This window comes from Leuciscus leuciscus (assembly GCF_965113295.1).
Source record: "Leuciscus leuciscus genome assembly, chromosome: 18".
Classification (NCBI taxonomy): domain Eukaryota; kingdom Metazoa; phylum Chordata; class Actinopteri; order Cypriniformes; family Leuciscidae; genus Leuciscus; species Leuciscus leuciscus.
Window position 1 is genome coordinate 22,397,988 of NC_138742.1, and position 17,292 is coordinate 22,415,279.

General features: G+C 39.7%; 1 protein-coding gene across 2 annotated transcripts in view; it reads right to left on the reverse strand.

The window, feature by feature from the left end:
* lama5 (laminin, alpha 5) overlaps positions 1–6,302 on the reverse strand; it is a 73,942-nt gene extending 67,640 nt beyond the window's left edge. For both annotated transcript variants that reach the window (XM_082144948.1, XM_082144947.1), the window contains exons 1-2: positions 5,831–6,302; positions 3,510–3,662 (exon numbers count right to left, since the gene is read on the reverse strand). In XM_082144948.1, the coding sequence (XP_082001074.1) occupies positions 3,510–3,662; positions 5,831–6,088 (411 nt within the window). In that variant the 5' untranslated portion in view covers positions 6,089–6,302. The remainder of the gene's footprint in view (positions 1–3,509; positions 3,663–5,830) is intronic.
* Between the last annotated feature and the right edge of the window lie 10,990 nt (positions 6,303–17,292).

The following is a 17,292-nucleotide window of genomic DNA, read 5'->3' on the forward strand; positions in this document are numbered from 1 at the left end:
GATCAAGATATAGTTCTAAAAATCGTTCTTAATATTAAAAAATAGCAGAGTTCACACCACAGCTATAACGATAACGGCACAGAGAAACAATATCGATGGAATCACTTTCAGAACAATTTTATGCAGCTGATGAACGATAAAAACATTGACAGCCAATCCGAATCTACCCTGCTGTGAGCTCGAGCATTTAAAGCGGCAGACAACAAAACTGCAGCGCTCTTAGAATAAACAGAACTATATTGTCCGCTGTTGGGGACGCTAATATACTGGCAGTTATAGTTATCATTCTTGGTGTGAACGGCCCTCAAGACTGTTAGTAATGACTAAAGTCTGACTCAAGGACAACCTTGATTCTTTCAAACAGTTCAGTAGAATAAACTGGTTAATAAAAATATATATATTTTACAACATTACGCCATAACATTTTCCTTGACATCCTGGGACATATTCCTCAAATGTTCCAATAAAGCCAGATGTAGAACAAATATCTATTTATCGATTCAAAGCTCATTATGAGAAAAAAAAAGTATTTGTTCAAATCATTTGATTAATCGGCACCAAACCCACTGAACCACTGTTTGGGAATTACAGGTGTCTTTAAAAGTATTGACTTGTTAACATGGCAGATGAGTTGAAAAGAACATGCATAAACACTGGTTAATAATCTATTACATCTAGAGAATGAATTAATGTGTGTCAGCATTTATGTTAAGAGAAAGAGAGTGAGCGAGAGGAGAGAGACGTGAACTTTGATTGTGATGGGGAGGGTCGTTGTGTCCCTGAACAGGTTGAGGCAGATATTGAGTAACTAACATTCCAATCTAATTCATCTGCTCTGAGGGTCAGAATGCACCTCGTTCCTGCATCACTATTATTGCTTCTCATACTTAGGTTTGTGGCTCTGAACAAACCTAACCAGACGTGATGCAATGAAATTCCACACCAGATCAACACGACTACAAGACGTGACAAAATCAATCAAAAATCACAGCCAATTAGAAGAGCGTGTGGGCACTAATCAAATTCATAATCAAATTAATAAATATTACACCATTTTTTACTTTGTATGTAAATAGAATCCTCTGTCACTAATAGCGTATCACAATCACAGCTAGTTAGGACAAAAAAAACACCTTTTTTTGTGTCGCGACTTCACATCTGGTTAAGACACGGTGCAAGTCTTTGTATTAAAGTCCCCCTGCAGTCAATAATTGTATCCCTTAAAACTAATCTTTGATAATCACAATGACATATAAAAAAAATATAAAAAAATCCCTCACTTTATTTAGTATACACAGAGCCATGAATATGCAAATTAGTCCCCGCCTCCACTCAATCAGACCAGTTCGGACTACCTGATCCACTCTTTCAACTGTGGTAAATGCAACACAATGGCAAGTGGGAATATTGGCTTAACTCAACCATAATGTTTGAACCAGAGACTGATTCAGAAGAAGAGAAAGAGAGAATTATACTTGAAGACCCTGCTATGCACCCTCAAACGAAAGCAAGAGCACCCACAGTTGATACTGTAATAAAATATTATATTGACAAAACAGATTGTAGTGTAATGGCATTAATATAAATAGTACATCTCTCCCTCACTCTCTCTGCTTAGCAATGTAGGTATGATAGCTTTAGCAAGCTGGTTAAGTGGCACTGAAAAAACAACAGCCACATAAAGGAATTCAATACAAAGCCAATCACTGCTCTCTGCCTCCATTCAGACAGAGAGGGGGGGAGGGAGGGAGGGAGAGAGAGATTGAGAGAGAAAGGAAAGTAGGTTGTACAGGGCTTAGTCTGTCACATATTACAGCCATGTTCAGTTGAATTAGACCAAAACTAGATAGCCACATCACACATAAACACAATACTGCTAAAAGCGATACAACTGGACTATTTAAACATTGGTTAAAAAGTTTAGGGCAAGACTCTTAAAAAAAAAATTTCAAAAAATGTATACTTTAATTCAGCAAGGATGCATTAAATCAAAAGTGACAGCATAGACATTTATAACATTACAAAACATTTATATTTCAAACAAATGCTGCTGTTTTATCAAATAATCCTGAATTTTTTTTAATCATTGTTTCCTCAAAAATATTAAGCAGCACAACTGTTTTCAACATTGATAATAAAAAAAATTTCTTGAGCATCAAATCTGCATGTTAGAATGATTTCTGAAGGATCATGTGACACTGAAGACTGGAGTAATGATGCTGAAAATTCAGCTTTACATTTGAGGAATAATTTACATTTTAAAATATAATAAACAGAAAACAGTCATTACAAATTGTAATAATATTTCATAATATTACTGTTTTTACTGTATTTTTGATCTGATAAATACAGACATGGTGAACAAGGAGACTTCTTTCAAAAACATCAAATAAATCTTACCGACCCTAAACTTTGAACGTTAGTGTATAAATAATAAACAGCTCTCTGGAATACTTCATTATGATTCGTCATTAGCTGGGCTCTGTGATCAAATATTTTTTCAACTGATCTTTTTGTTCCAAGCAACCGATTTCCTATATAGCTAGTTTCTCGTATCACTTTGTGAACTTTTTCGGCTCACATAACTTCTCAAAGTAATCAAATTACTATTACTTGTATGTTCTATTTAATCTGAGTTTGGGTCATTGCTCATTTCAATTTTTGTTTATAAAAGTAAGTAGGCCAATTACAGAATGTCCAGACTTTCTACACTGATTTGAATGGAAAACATGTTAAATGCAGCTGAGAGTACATACTCATTGGTAGCTGAAAGAATTAGCATAATGTTATTCATTAAATATTGAATAGGAATGTGGGAATATCGAAGTTTTGTGAATGACGGCCATTCTGTTCACAGAGCTGTGTGTGCAGATTGTGTGGGCCTGGTAATAAATCACTCACCAAAATCTCATTTTAAATACAGTCATTACACAAGATGTGATCCAAGCTTCTCATAATAACATCCTGCAGCCTGAACACTGATTGGTTCCCATTAAATCACAACTGAAGAGTCTGAAACTCAATGGTGGTCAATGGGAAACGTTTGTTGACGGCAAGTCTCATTTGGGCAGCGTGAAGCTATATGAAGCAGCGCTGACTGTTTATGTAGAAGCCCCTGGGAACGCTGGAGGTCTTTAGGAGGAGAATAAGTGTGGGAGAGTGTAAGTAATGTTTATTTACAATTACAGTTTAGAAAGTAATTGTCTTTAAACGCCCCTTGGCTCTTCAGCTATTCACAAATAACAAACCTCGATACAAAGGATCAAGATGTGAAGCGTTCAGAGCAAAAAAACACCTCTAGATACTCCAAACTTGAGTATGAATGGATGATATTCAACTTAGGATCCACCCTTGAAATTCTACACTCATGTGCAATCCACAAAAGCGCCTGCTGTAGCCGAGTATCGGATTACTCTACTGTACGCTGAATAATCTGAACACGATATGTGCGTTTGGGCGGGGATGTGATAGAGAGTTAGACAAATTGTAAGAATGCATCGGCAACATACCTGTCCTAGGTCCAGAGTGACGTTGACCTCGTTGTATTTTGTATTGCGGGAGAGAGGAGGGCTTTGCCACCATCTTTCGGTTCCATCTATGGCATTGCTGATGGGATGCGCTCTGTTAGTGTCTCCTGAGGTGCAGATGTCACAGTACTGGCCCTGATAACACAGGAAGACACAAAGTTTAGCTTTTAGGTTTCCGTTTCAGCACTTTGCAAAACAAAACTGATTGAGCAGTTTAATGTATCAATCTGTCACATAAATAATGATTGAATGCACAATGCTTTAGTAAGTCACATGATCAGGTAATGGCTTATCTGTAAAACATTCAAGTTGACCTGTAAACTTAACTCTTCTCCTTTAATCCTGGCCTCGAGACGCCTCGGCCACTAGATAAAACTAGGTAAAGGAAGTCTTAGGTTTCTAACGGCGATCTACTTTTAGTTTAATTCAGACAGGCTGAAACGTTGAAAGAGCAAACTAACTCCTCTGTCACGAACTCCCTGAATTCACTACAGTTGTTCCACTTTTTGTGAGCGGTATTACAGCACTGAAACCACCCACAATCCAGTTGATCCAGATGTTATAGTGTGCTCTAACTGTTGCTGTGCTGCTAAATGCTTTATAAATTAAGTTCCTGGCATAATTAAGATATGTGTAAATTTTCTATCAATGGAAGCAATAATTCATCAAATGTTGATGAAAAGATAAAGAAGAGAGTTATGACTAAAACTCAAGCATTTAAAGAGCCGATTCAGATGCAGAGTGACCTGCAAAGGAATTGTGGAGTACAAACTAAAATTAATTTTCTGGGAGTTTTTGCAAAACACCTGATTTGCATAATTATTTTAACGAATACAGAGAGTGCGTGCAAATAAACAACTCATGCAATACCTTCTTGGAAAATTTTCTTCACCTTTTATCTGTTTATTTCTGATGATAAAGACTAAAGGACAACGTGAAAACATATTTTCCATGATAATCTGAGTTGTAGAAACTGTGTCTGAAAAAGATGCACCGACTAAGCAAAGTAAAACTTCATTTTTGATGTCGAAATCCTTTGAAACTGTGATCAGCAAATAGCTCTAGACACTTGTTGCTTGTGAACACTGAGGATTTGTAGGGGTTTAGTGTGCAGAATTTTCAGTGCAAACATTGGAAGAAACCAAGGAATTCAATCCCATTATTTTCCAACTGCTGGCAACTCAAACTTCTTTTAATTCTTAATATTTAGAGCTATTTGTGTACTTGGCTAGGAAAATAGATTGATTTATAACAGTATAAATAAACAAACAGGAGAAGACTCAATCAGCAATTCACAAATTATGTTGAGACCACCCATGTGTGAAGGTTTCTGAGATTGATTAGATAAGATTTCCTTTGACTAATCTTTCATAAGAAGGTTCGACTTACTGCCAATTGCACAGCAACCAAAGTCTCTGCCAAAATACCAGTTGCTGTTACTACAGTAAAATGATAAATCATGGTAGGCCTACTTTTCTGAATTACATTTGAATATTCTCGTGTTTATTGGCTCTTTAAGGTAAATCGCTTATTGTATCCATCATTTGTAAGTCACTTTGGATAAACATTTCTGATAAATGAATAAATGCAAAGGTGTGATGTTGTGAACAAGGCCGCAGGACGTCCCTGCAACAATCGATGAGGTCGCAACCTTTTATTAACAAATACTTTGAAAGTGTGGTGCAAATGTGAATGTGTTTGTCTCCCTCAAGGTCTCCTACAGGAATGCCACACATTCCTCAGGGAAAATCCCAGTAGCAGTGCTACACGGGGGTTGCGTTTTACTCCTTACAATGTTTAAACATTTCACTCACTCGCCAACAAGCTGAGTCGTGCCTCCTGAGCCCCCTGCTTATGAAGCCTCAGTGGGGGTCTCTCAGGAGTCAGTATAGCCCTTTATATGGGTCTTTGGCATTTTCACCTTGAGCAGGTGCTCTCAGAATAAGATTAAGTTTTTGCAGTTCCTCGAGACCTCGAGCACTGTCCTGACTTGTTTATAGACTAACAAAAAAAGAAAAATTACAGTATTTATATGGTAATAAGTCTAATTTGGAAAATATAACATGGCAACGTGTACCATTGCAGTTCCAACTTTGAATTCCAAGTAGGTCTAAATTAATATGGGAATTATTCAGTACCATCTGATAGCCTATATTTGAGTACAAAAACGATTAAAAGTGCATTTCACAAAGCCAAATACAATCCATTATAAGTTATAACTACTATACTAACATAAAAATACGCTTTTATCCATGTTTAAGTAATGTAAACTGCATAAAAGTTAGCATTTTCCACATTTTTACCTGAATAGTCTGACTCGGGTCCCCTGACACGGGCCCCCCGACCAGCTTGCAGTACAAGTCTTGAATCGGCTGCTCGTTCTCGTCCACTCCGCAGGTTGCCGTGGCCGTGATTTTCGTTCCCTCCGCTAGATTAAAATACGGTGGGTGCAAACTGTATCCGTTCACGCCGCCGGTGGGCAATTCCTGCGCCGTTAAAGTTTCAATGAGCAGCAGCGATAGAAACACTAACACCGGTGCGCGCGGTGTTCCCCTCGCCATCTTCACCTGTGCCGCGCGCTCAACACTGTTAAAACTGGTCAAAATGTCCACGGAGAGCTTGCTGCGGTGTTAATGACGGACATTTGGAGAGACCGAATAAACGGAAAGTCGTTGCGGTTTCTTTCTGTGTGTGATATATAATAATACTAGGCAGAAGTGTAGTTCAAGGGGCAACTTCTCTCTCGGGCTCTGCCTCTGTGTGGGCAGTGCAGTGCGCGCGCGCGCTGTTGAGTAGAGAGAGGGCAGTGCAGTGCGTGTGTAGTCCTGTCTCTCTCTCACGCTGCGAGACCCAATGAATAGGTGATATAGACCCCATTCCTGCCAAATCAAATCACATATTTTTCTGTTAAAATCAATCTCATGGTAGCCTAAATATAAAAGGTAAATTCTGTCTTAGCCACACCATTCTTTTTGTCTCTTTGCCTGCTTTCTTCTGTTTAACATTTTGACATTTATCTTCACGTCCTCCTCGTTCTCAAATGAGCGTTCATGAGAAAAGTGATGTCAGATTCGTGAATAACTCGAATCTTTATGGTGAATCAGGTGAGCATAAAAAAAATAAAAAAAAAAATAAAAAAAACAGTTCATGAATCAGACTGATTCCGTTCTCCCGTCAGATCAGATTATAGCTAAAAGGTAGGCTACGACCCAGCTAACAATTTTTGTTTCCCAGAACGTTCTTTTTTTAATGTTTGTTTTTGGTAAGACAGGAAAGTTTTCTGTAGGTTTCCCTAACCTCTTTAGCCTACTCCGATATCATTGCTACCCCGCTGTACGCTAATAATAATCCAGCACACCCGCGACCCAGTCTTTATATGATTATTAAATAATAGCCGAAAAATAACTATTAGGGAATGTTCTGTATAAGTTAGGTTATTTAAAAATAACCACCCTGCAACATTCTGGGAACGTTATTTTATGGTTGCAAAATAAAACCTAAAAATAATGTTATTATAGGCTATAGGCCTATATTAATTTTTTATTTAAATTTTTCAAAAAACCAAACGCGAACCAAATTAGGGAATGTTCTGTGTTTGCTGGGGAGAGGCCGTGCTGTAGCTATAGCTGGGACTTTATTCACAATACAGCATGCCTTATTTCTTTGAATGAAAAAGGTTTACCACATAATTATATTAAAGCCAAAATTATGTATTAATATTTTACTTTTTAGAAGTGTAATCATTAACTGTCTTTCTGGCATCCTTCAGCTAGAAAAAAAAATAATTATTGACATATCACGTCTGCAAGATGTCTGCAGAGTAAATCATTATCATATCATTTTTACATCTGCCGTGTAAAAACATCGAATAAAGTTTAGAAAAAGCTGTTTTACATCCATACTAAATCATAAACATCTTAAAGACATCTTCTAAATGTCTATATGACGTCTGACAGGAAACGTCTCAGAGACGTATTGCAGATGAGCAAACACTCTTGCATCTTGCAGATTTGTATGCAGACATTAAATAGACATATGGGCGGAGTGATTTGCTCGCAGCACCTGAGAAGCCCCGTGGTGAGGAGGAGAGAGTTCGCTCAGAGTTGGAGTAAATCACTCCGCTGAAGTAACAGTGCCTCGCCTTCTGAGAATATAGTTCCCAGTATGTATACGGTTAGAAGATGGCTGTGTCTCATGTGACCTTGTTATTTGTACACACTGTGACTATACAAATCACAACTTGTAAATAGGAAAATGTTGGTGTTATTTTGTCACTTATTGGGAGCAGTATAGCTGGAGCCGTTTACCTCCAGTCTTTGTGCTAAGCTAGGCTAACGGTGGGTGCGCCAGACAGAGTTACGGCACGCACGGAGATGAAAAGGGTATGTATGGAATTATCTAACTCTGGGGGATACGGTGAATAAGCTAAAGTCCCAAAAAGTCACCATGTTCCTTTAAAGGGAAACTTAAGGATTTAGCATTAAGCTTTGTATTGGTAGAAAACCTGTAGTATTTTCGAATTACCGTGCTTTCTACCCTCATATCCCCCTGAGATGAGAGATTTATGTATTTTTTGTCTGGAAAAAATCCTCCGATGACGCAAAAATCCTCATTTTGCGTCATCGGAGGATTTTTTGGCCAGAGGCTAAGACTACAGCCAGTAGTAGGGGCTGTCCCGCATGTTTTCAACCCGCCCATAGGAGGTGGGATCTCACTCACAGAATGTACACAGTGTCAGCCCTCTTTCTTTGGAAGCTAATAAGCTAGCAGGCTCTTGTTCTGTGGAGAAAGCTGAGTAGTAGGAGAAAGCTGAGTAGGGGTTACCATCCTCTTTTTCCCGGACATGTCCGGCCGTCGAGATCGTCCAAAATGTCCGGGATTCGGCTTTTGGTTTCTGCAGTCGCCATTCATTATTTACATGCTTGCACACCTTTTGTTTCAATCTATCTGAATTCATTCCAAATGGTGAATCTGAATGTAGTGTTTACATGAACGCTAAACAAGTGATCGGTCGATGTGCGTTTTAACATTGCTAAGAAAATTCCCGCTCCTCCGTGAGAGATGCAAGACCCGGCGTGTCTCAGTAATCACGCCACCGGCCTCGCGACGTTCTCCCGCGCCCCTCAGCCTCGTCCTGCTCGCCACAGTAAACATGATGAATGGCGACTGTAGAACGCAAAAGCCGAATCCCGGACATTTTGGGCGATCTCAAAATACCGGGCAAACTCGTCACGGAGTCTCACAAGTAGCCTAGCCTTCTTGTTTTCAACTGCGCTCTCTTACCGGTAGGCGTGGCTTGGGTGTGGCCTCGTAGGGCAGCGAAGCAAGTGCATTCTGGGAGTTGTTGTCTTTCATCCACATACGCCAAAAATACATTTTCTGGCTTTTCTCAGTCTAGAAAGCTCCGAATTCAAAAATAATTTCACATTTCTTCTACATAAATGACCAATTTTAAATACACATTCATCTTTCCAGAGGTGAAGTATCCCTTTAAGTACTGTTAAAATCAGATACTCTAAGTCTTTAACTCAAGTCGTTTTGGAATTGGTGACTTGTAACTTGTAATGGAGTACTTTTCACTGTAAGGTATCTGTACTTTTACTCAAGTATGGTTTTTAGGTACTCTTTACACATCTGTTGTTACTTTACTGCAACACAATACATGCTTGTCGTTTTAAGAGCACTGAAGGGTAAAATGTTTCCAGTCAGTACAAATCAAATGTTGTCACAAAAGACGAGAAACATTTGTAATAGCGAGCAGCAACCCATCAGACCGTGCATTACACCCCCTCCAACACTGTGAGATTTCCCACCAGAGCTCGTTCACATTCCTCCACACCTCATATAGCGTCAGGCTTTCATTTTCCAGTCTACAGAACCTGAGGTTTAATTAAATGGCAGCGCTCCAGAGAACAAAGCGAGAGAGAGGGGACAGAGGGAGGAGAGGAGCAGGTGTTTTCTTCGCCCATCATTTTGACCACCTGAAACACAGCCAGCAAAGAGGCGCCCCTCTGACTACTAGTCATAAAACGCACACACAGTTATTCACACACGTATTCAGTCCAGCAATCTTTATTTGCTGCAGAACAATAAACTGCTGAGGTCAAAAGTCTGGGGTCGTATTTTGGTCAAAATGAAAATTCATTCACTCACACTCATGTTGATTTGAACTCATCTTTCTTTTCTTTTTCTTTCTGTGGAACATAAAAGGAGATGATAGGATGCCCAAGCTGATTTCAAGCAGTCAAGATAAGATGGCAGCCAGATGTGCGAAGACATCTGGTGTCTCTCCATTGACAAGAACAGACAAGAATGCCTTGTTCTCAAAGGGACAAGGGAAGCCCTTCCAAACCTGTATGACTATTATATAAGAATATTATATTATAGAATAATCATATGGGAATTTCAAAAAAGATTTCAAATTTCAAAAAAGAACATTTGAAGAATGTTGGTCATTAAAGAGTTTTAGTTCCCATTGACTTCCATTGTATAGACAAAATATATAATGGAAGTCAATGGCAACCGAAATGTTTTGATTTCAAATATTCTTCAAATGATCTCTTTCATGTTCAACAGAAGAAAGTCAGTCATGCAGGTTTGGATGACATCAGGGTGAGAAGATTTTTCATTTTTGGATGAACTAATACTTCAACTTCCCCTGCTGACTCGTGTCACTTTTAATGAATGAAGCTTAAGGCTGACACACTAATATTTTTGTCTGTCCTACACGTTGACCTCTGAACTTTGCTCTCAGAGGAGTATCGCCACAAACTGGCAGGGGTCAAATTGGTGTTTGACTTTGGAAGTCTAGAGTCTTCCTGCTAATGCAACCGAAATCTCATTCACTTCCAAACAAGAACACATTCCACACAGGGCAGACAAAAACGAAACAAGAGAGAGACAAATCTCACAACTGAAGGATGAAGGAAATGCCATCCAGCTGTCACATACTTCCATTATGGACAAGAGAGTCAACTCAGAGTACAAGAGATGAAAGAAAGGTTCTTTGTCTGAAGTGGCTGTGTCAGTGTATTAGTCTCTAGGCCTCCTGGTTGCCAGGGATTTCTTTTAAATAGTGAGAATGACGTGGAAACGCCCCGTTACACCCTTACAGACTCGGCACAGGTCAGCGACTAAACGGGCTGTTCTTAAATTATAATTTTTTTACAAGATGCATATACTCCAGTCACATATTTTTCCTTTCACATAATCTGTTGTGTGTCTGTGAGATTGTTTGATAATGTGTCTCAAACACAGTTCTGATGTGGCTTTTTCATGCACTTCAAAGTCAGTAAGCCACAGACGTGATCAGACAGGCCTGATCTTAACTGTGATGTGGTTCTTAGCACTTTTTCACCTGTCCAAGCTGGACGGTTCAGGATAAACCAAGTGTTTGTGTACACATGAGAGAGGTAGAAAATAAAACTAGGTTTGTACTTTTTCTTAAAGTCCCCCTGTAGTAAATATTCGTATCCCTTAAAACTCATATTTGATCACCAAAATGACATATTTAAAAGGTTTTTCCTTGAAAAAAAATTCCTCATGCCTTAAAATAGCTTGAATGTAACTCTACACCCTTGCATCATTTAGAATACGCAGTTCTATGAATATGCAAATTAGCCCCGCCTCCACTCACTCACACCAGCTCAGCGATCCACTGGTTGACGATCACACGTTGATCTGATTGGTTACAAGGTATTTTGTAACGTCAGAAACACCAACGATTTCAAACCACGTTTTTGAGACTGTCTTTGGTTCACTGCAGTTTTAAGGAGAAAATACTCAGCCAGTTGCTTTCAGTTAAAACCGCTCAAACATGCGTTTTGGTCCGGGAGGCTTAAGCCTCGTCTGTGAAACCGGGAGGTAAAGTTCCAATTATGAGATATGAAAACAATTATGAGAAATAGTCACAACTGTAAATAAAGTTGTGAATAAAATAAAGTTGCAATTGAGATATGAAGTCATAAATATGAGATATAGTCACAATTGTGAGATTTAAAGTCTTAAAGGTACACTATGTAAACGCTTTTGTTCAAAATGAACCAATACATCAGTCAATACATCAATCCTTCTTCCAAAATGTGTTTTTGTCTCACCCTGAATCACTATGGTAAGCCTGTTATATTTTAGAGGAGAGTCTGCTGGCAAAAAGAGAACGCAACAGCTCGTAATAAAACAAGAATCAACATTGGCTTGGGTTTTCAGCGAGAACTGAAGGATTTAAAATGTTAAAAGCGAAGCGGAGAATGTATTGTTATTACTAAACAGGTAAGTAAGGTATTTTACTGAACAGATAAATTGCCATATGTAGCTCTCTAACAAAGTTCATTGTCGATTGTAAAGGGTCATATTAATCCGCAGTCATGCACAGCCAAAGCACAACCAAAACAATGTTCTTCCACAAAAGGCATGCAGTTTTGTGCAGAAATGTCACATAGTGTACCTTTAAATGGTATATTTGAGAAATATACCATTGAGAAATGGTCACAATTGTGAGATATTAAGTCTAAAATTAGAATTAGTTACAATTGTTGTGAGACATTAATAAAATAAAGTTGCAATTGAGATATGAAGTCATAAATATGACAAATAGTCACAATTGTGAGATTGTATTAGTACATTATATTTTGTTATATTATTAATATATTTTAAATTTAAAGGCTTCTATAAAAAGTCTCTATGCTCTTCTTGTTTTAGTAAATCTATGAGATTATTTAGGTGTTTTTAAGCAAACACCACTAATAAAGATCATTGAGATAGTGAGTTAGCATGTTCATGTGAAAGAGACGAAAGCACGCTCAACGTTTGCCTCAAACTCCCCCTACACAAACACACCTGCTCGACGTGTCAGACCCATCAATCCACACATTAATAATAACAGCAGGATATCAGCACCTCTAATTCCTCATTAATGAGGAGAAAGAGACAGATAACCCACGCTAAACATTCAACAGCATTCTGCACTGCACAAACAATAAAGAGCAGAAAATCCTCTTGAAACCAAACTCATATTAAAGGAAATAGCAAAAGACAGGTCCTCTGATTATTTTGCCCCTAGCAAAGACACGAGTGAGGAGTGCGGCATTAAAGTTTCAACAACAAACTTGGTTCCAGTTGAAACACATGAAGTTTAAATCCTAATCCCCGAGTCAAACAGGCATGATGGGTATTGGACAAGTCTCTCCAGCAGCCTAAGCCATTTCACAAACACGTATTTTTAGTGAATAGCTGGAACCAATGATGTTCATCATGCAGGTATAGGCTATATATATATATATATATATGGATATAGCCTACAGGCATATTGTTTTTATCAAGTTTGATTGTACTTTAACAAAACAGTGCTCTTCTTGCTCTTCCCGTTCTTCCCTCAGTTTTGTTAAGATCACATGCTTTGATGTTTAGTCTGCATGAAAAGAGATGATAGAGCGCTAACTGCAGATAAGGAACAAAAGGCCGGAGGTCTTGCTAAGTGAGCGGTGAAGCATTTCAGACAAACAGAATACAGTCTAGCCTTTACATTAAGAGTATATCTCTCACAAAGAACACGCATATAGACAAGCAATAGACATGTGATCAACGAGACGTGGATTTTCACTAGCATGCGCACACCAGACTAGGTGGTTAGCATTAGCCTGTATTGTTGCTTTTAGACAGAATATGATAATGTTGAAGAGCTCTACTTTGGTGGCTACAATGGTTGCGGTTCTTTGGTGTCTGGGAGGAAGGAATGAGAGTCTTTTGTCAGGAGTATAACACATCAATTAATGGGGGGAAACACTAACCCTTTTCCCAGGTACAGGGGAATTTTCTCAGATCTTTGGCTAACGTTCTGGAAAGGTTCTCTCAAAGTTGTGAACAAATGTTCTTCCAGTAATGTTAATAGAATGTTCATTCAAAGTTATCTGGTCTTTAATAATATATCAAAATGTTAGCACAACACGTTCATGGGTCGTTCGTCTAATGTTTTTTAAAACGTCACTGCTTAGGCCTACAACTTGTTACAGGTGAACATTCAAAATAACGTTCCCATAATGTTTGCTAAATAATAAAATCGAACATATCCTAAATGTTTTTTCTAACGTTCACCTAACCAAGAAAATAACATTTCGAATGTTCGGAGAACATTTAGAAATAGCATTTTCCAAACTTACTGGAAACAATAGCAAAACGTCACAAAATCCAGGGGGAGGAGTTGGATCCAGATCCAACTCCTCCCACCTTACATATACCTAAACCTACCCATCTCCACCCCCTGATCCCTAAACCCACCCCTAAACCTACCCATCTCCACCCCCTGATCCCTAAACCCACCCCTAAACCTACCAATCTCCACCCCCTAATCCCTAAACCCACCCCTAAACCTACCCATCTCCACCCCCTGATCCCTAAACCCACCCCTAAACCTACCCATCTCCACCCCCTGATCCCTAAACCCACCCCTAAACCTACCAATCTCCACCCCCTAATCCCTAAACCCACCCATAAACCTACCCATCTCCACCCCCTGATCCCTAAACCCACCCCTAAACCTACCCATCTCCACCCCCTGATCCCTAAACCCAACCCTAAACCTACCCATCTCCACCCCCTGATCCCTAAACCCACCCCTAAACCTACCAATCTCCACCCCCTAATCCCTAAACCTACCCATCTCCACCCCCTGATCCCTAAACCCACCCCTAAACCTACCCATCTCCACCCCCTGATCCCTAAACCCACCCCTAAACCTACCCATCTCCACCCCCTAAACCCTAAACCCACCCCTAAACCTACCAATCTCCACCCCCTAATCCCTAAACCTACCCATCTCCACCCCCTAATCCCTAAACCTACCAATCTCCACCCCCTAATCCCTAAACCTACCCATCTCCACCCCCTGATCCCTAAACCCACCCCTAAACCTACCCATCTCCACCCCCTGATCCCTAAACCCACCCCTAAACCTACCCATCTCCACCCCCTGATCCCTAAACCCACCCCTAAACCTACCCATCTCCACCCCCTAATCCCTAAACCTACCCATCTCCACCCCCTGATCCCTAAACCCACCCCTAAACCTACCCATCTCCACCCCGATCCCTAAACCCACCCCTAAACCTACCCATCTCCACCCCCTGATCCCTAAACCCACCCCTAAACCTACCCATCTCCACCCCGATCCCTAAACCTACCCATCTCCACCCCCTGATCCCTAAACCCACCCCTAAACCTACCCATCTCCACCCCCTGATCCCTAAACCCACCCCTAAACCTACCAATCTCCACCCCCTAATCCCTAAACCCACCCCTAAACCTACCCATCTCCACCCCCTGATCCCTAAACCCACCCCTAAACCTACCCATCTCCACCCCCTGATCCCTAAACCCACCCCTAAACCTACCCATCTCCACCCCCTGATCCCTAAACCCACCCCTAAACCTACCCATCTCCACCCCCTAATCCCTAAACCTACCCATCTCCACCCCCTGATCCCTAAACCCACCCCTAAACCTACCCATCTCCACCCCGATCCCTAAACCTACCCATCTCCACCCCCTGATCCTAAACCCACCCCTAAACCTACCCATCTCCACCCCGATCCCTAAACCCACCCCTAAACCTACCCATCTCCACCCCGATCCCTAAACCTACCCATCTCCACCCCCTGATCCTAAACCCACCCCTAAACCTACCCATCTCCACCCCGATCCCTAAACCCACCCCTAAACCTACCCATCTCCACCCCGATCCCTAAACCTACCCATCTCCACCCCCTGATCCTAAACCCACCCCTAAACCTACCCATCTCCACCCCCTGATCCCGATATTTTTGTTAGCTGGCTTCACTCTGGCCGTGAAATCACTGCATCACTGGAGCCATTGATGATCTGTAACACACACACACACACACACACACAAATAAATTATCTGGGCACCTTAGTTTGTAACACTATTTTAGGCATATAATTTGGGATGGACTACACTTTTAAAAGCAATGGTTTTATTGTCATCTGGTTTAGTGAAGAACATTTAACATCCATGGAATCTTTCAAATGCACAAAAGTTTCTTTACATTTTTTTTAAATGTTCTTCACACACACAAAAAAAGAAAAAAAGTTATTTTAAGAACTGTTCGCTGAAAGGGTCTTTGAGAAACCAAAAATGATACTTCTATGATATTGCTGTGATTTTTTAAGAGTGCAATAGCAATCCTGCATACTAGGATAGATAGTTAATAGAGATGCAGCCGTAAAGAAATTAAAGAAGAGTATGAAGAGACTAGTTGTCAGTGTCTTCACTGGCCTATATGATATCAGGATTTTGTGAATCTCCATAAATAGGAATGAGTATCATTTCAAGTTTAAGATCTTTCTGTCTTATTGGGCAAAGGCCACAGGCATTTTGTAATCTCTGTAAGGGAGATAAATAACCTCTGTAAGAAAAGCTGTGCGTCCAGTAGCTCTAACAAAGCACAGAGACACAAATAAGAAAGATGGGCGACAGAAAACCCAGAGTGTTTGAAAATAACAGCATTTCTTTTTTCTGATAACAACAAAAGAACAGTGTGAGACCGAGACTAAACTGAACAGGACAACGACCGAAGCAGGTGAAATCACATACAGCAGATGTCATAGGGCAGTTAAACATAGAGCAAAAAAAATAATATATATACATATGAATTGGTCAAAAATACAGGCAAAAATAAATTGGTCAAAAAACACACAAAAAAAAACAGGTAAAAAAAAAGGGGTCAAAATTATACCCAAGTTATAGTCTCAGTATCTAGCCAAAACAGACTTGAGTAAAAGTAAAATGTTTTGAATTGTACCACTGTTATTGTTAACTAAATCTAGATCTATTCAAATTTGTTGGCAACACTTTATTTTACAGTGTCCTTGTATATGTTACATGTACTTACTATAGTAATAACAGTAAATTATGCATAATTACATGCAACTAATCTCAACCAAATCCTACCCTAACCCTATAGTAAGGACATGTAGTTGCTTAATATTACTCAGTACTTAAATATATATTGAATTAAATTGAATTTTTTATTAAAGTGTCTTGCACTTACATGCCCAGCCCAAGTAGGCTTAAAAGACACTATTGACACAAAACAAACATCATACAGAAAGATGACCATCATACAAAGTACAAAGGAAGATGACCATCATACAAAGTACATTACCATCATTTTCACAATATAAACAAACAAAACACTGTCAATTTAGGTCAGGATATAAATTCCTTTGCCTAAGTTTCCACGCCTTTTCCACATATCTAGCCAAACTATAAATTTCATTTTCAAATAGCCAGCTCAACATATCCCCATCCGTCATCCAAAACAAATCAGGCTTTTTATGTTGAATTCTCTCAAACATACCCATTCTTAAATCATGATATACAGGACAAAAAAACAAAAAATGCCATTCATCCTCAACAACCCTTAAATCACACAAAACACATAATCTGTCCTCTTCTGGGACACCTTTATAGCGCCCCACCTCGATCTGCAAGGGCAACACCCCTGCTCTGAGCTGGGCACACAAAGACCTCTGTAATCTAGTTAACCAACATTTAACATAAGGCTCTGTGGAGTAATCATTTTTAAAGTGAACATAGCTTCTCAATTTGGGCTTATTTAACACCTGCCATTGCCATTGCTCTTTATATGAATTAAACAAAAACTGTCTGACCTGAGATATATCACATTGTAAACTAGATGTACCGCATTGCGGTACAAAATATGACCGCCGCTCAGGCCTGCACTGGCTTTCC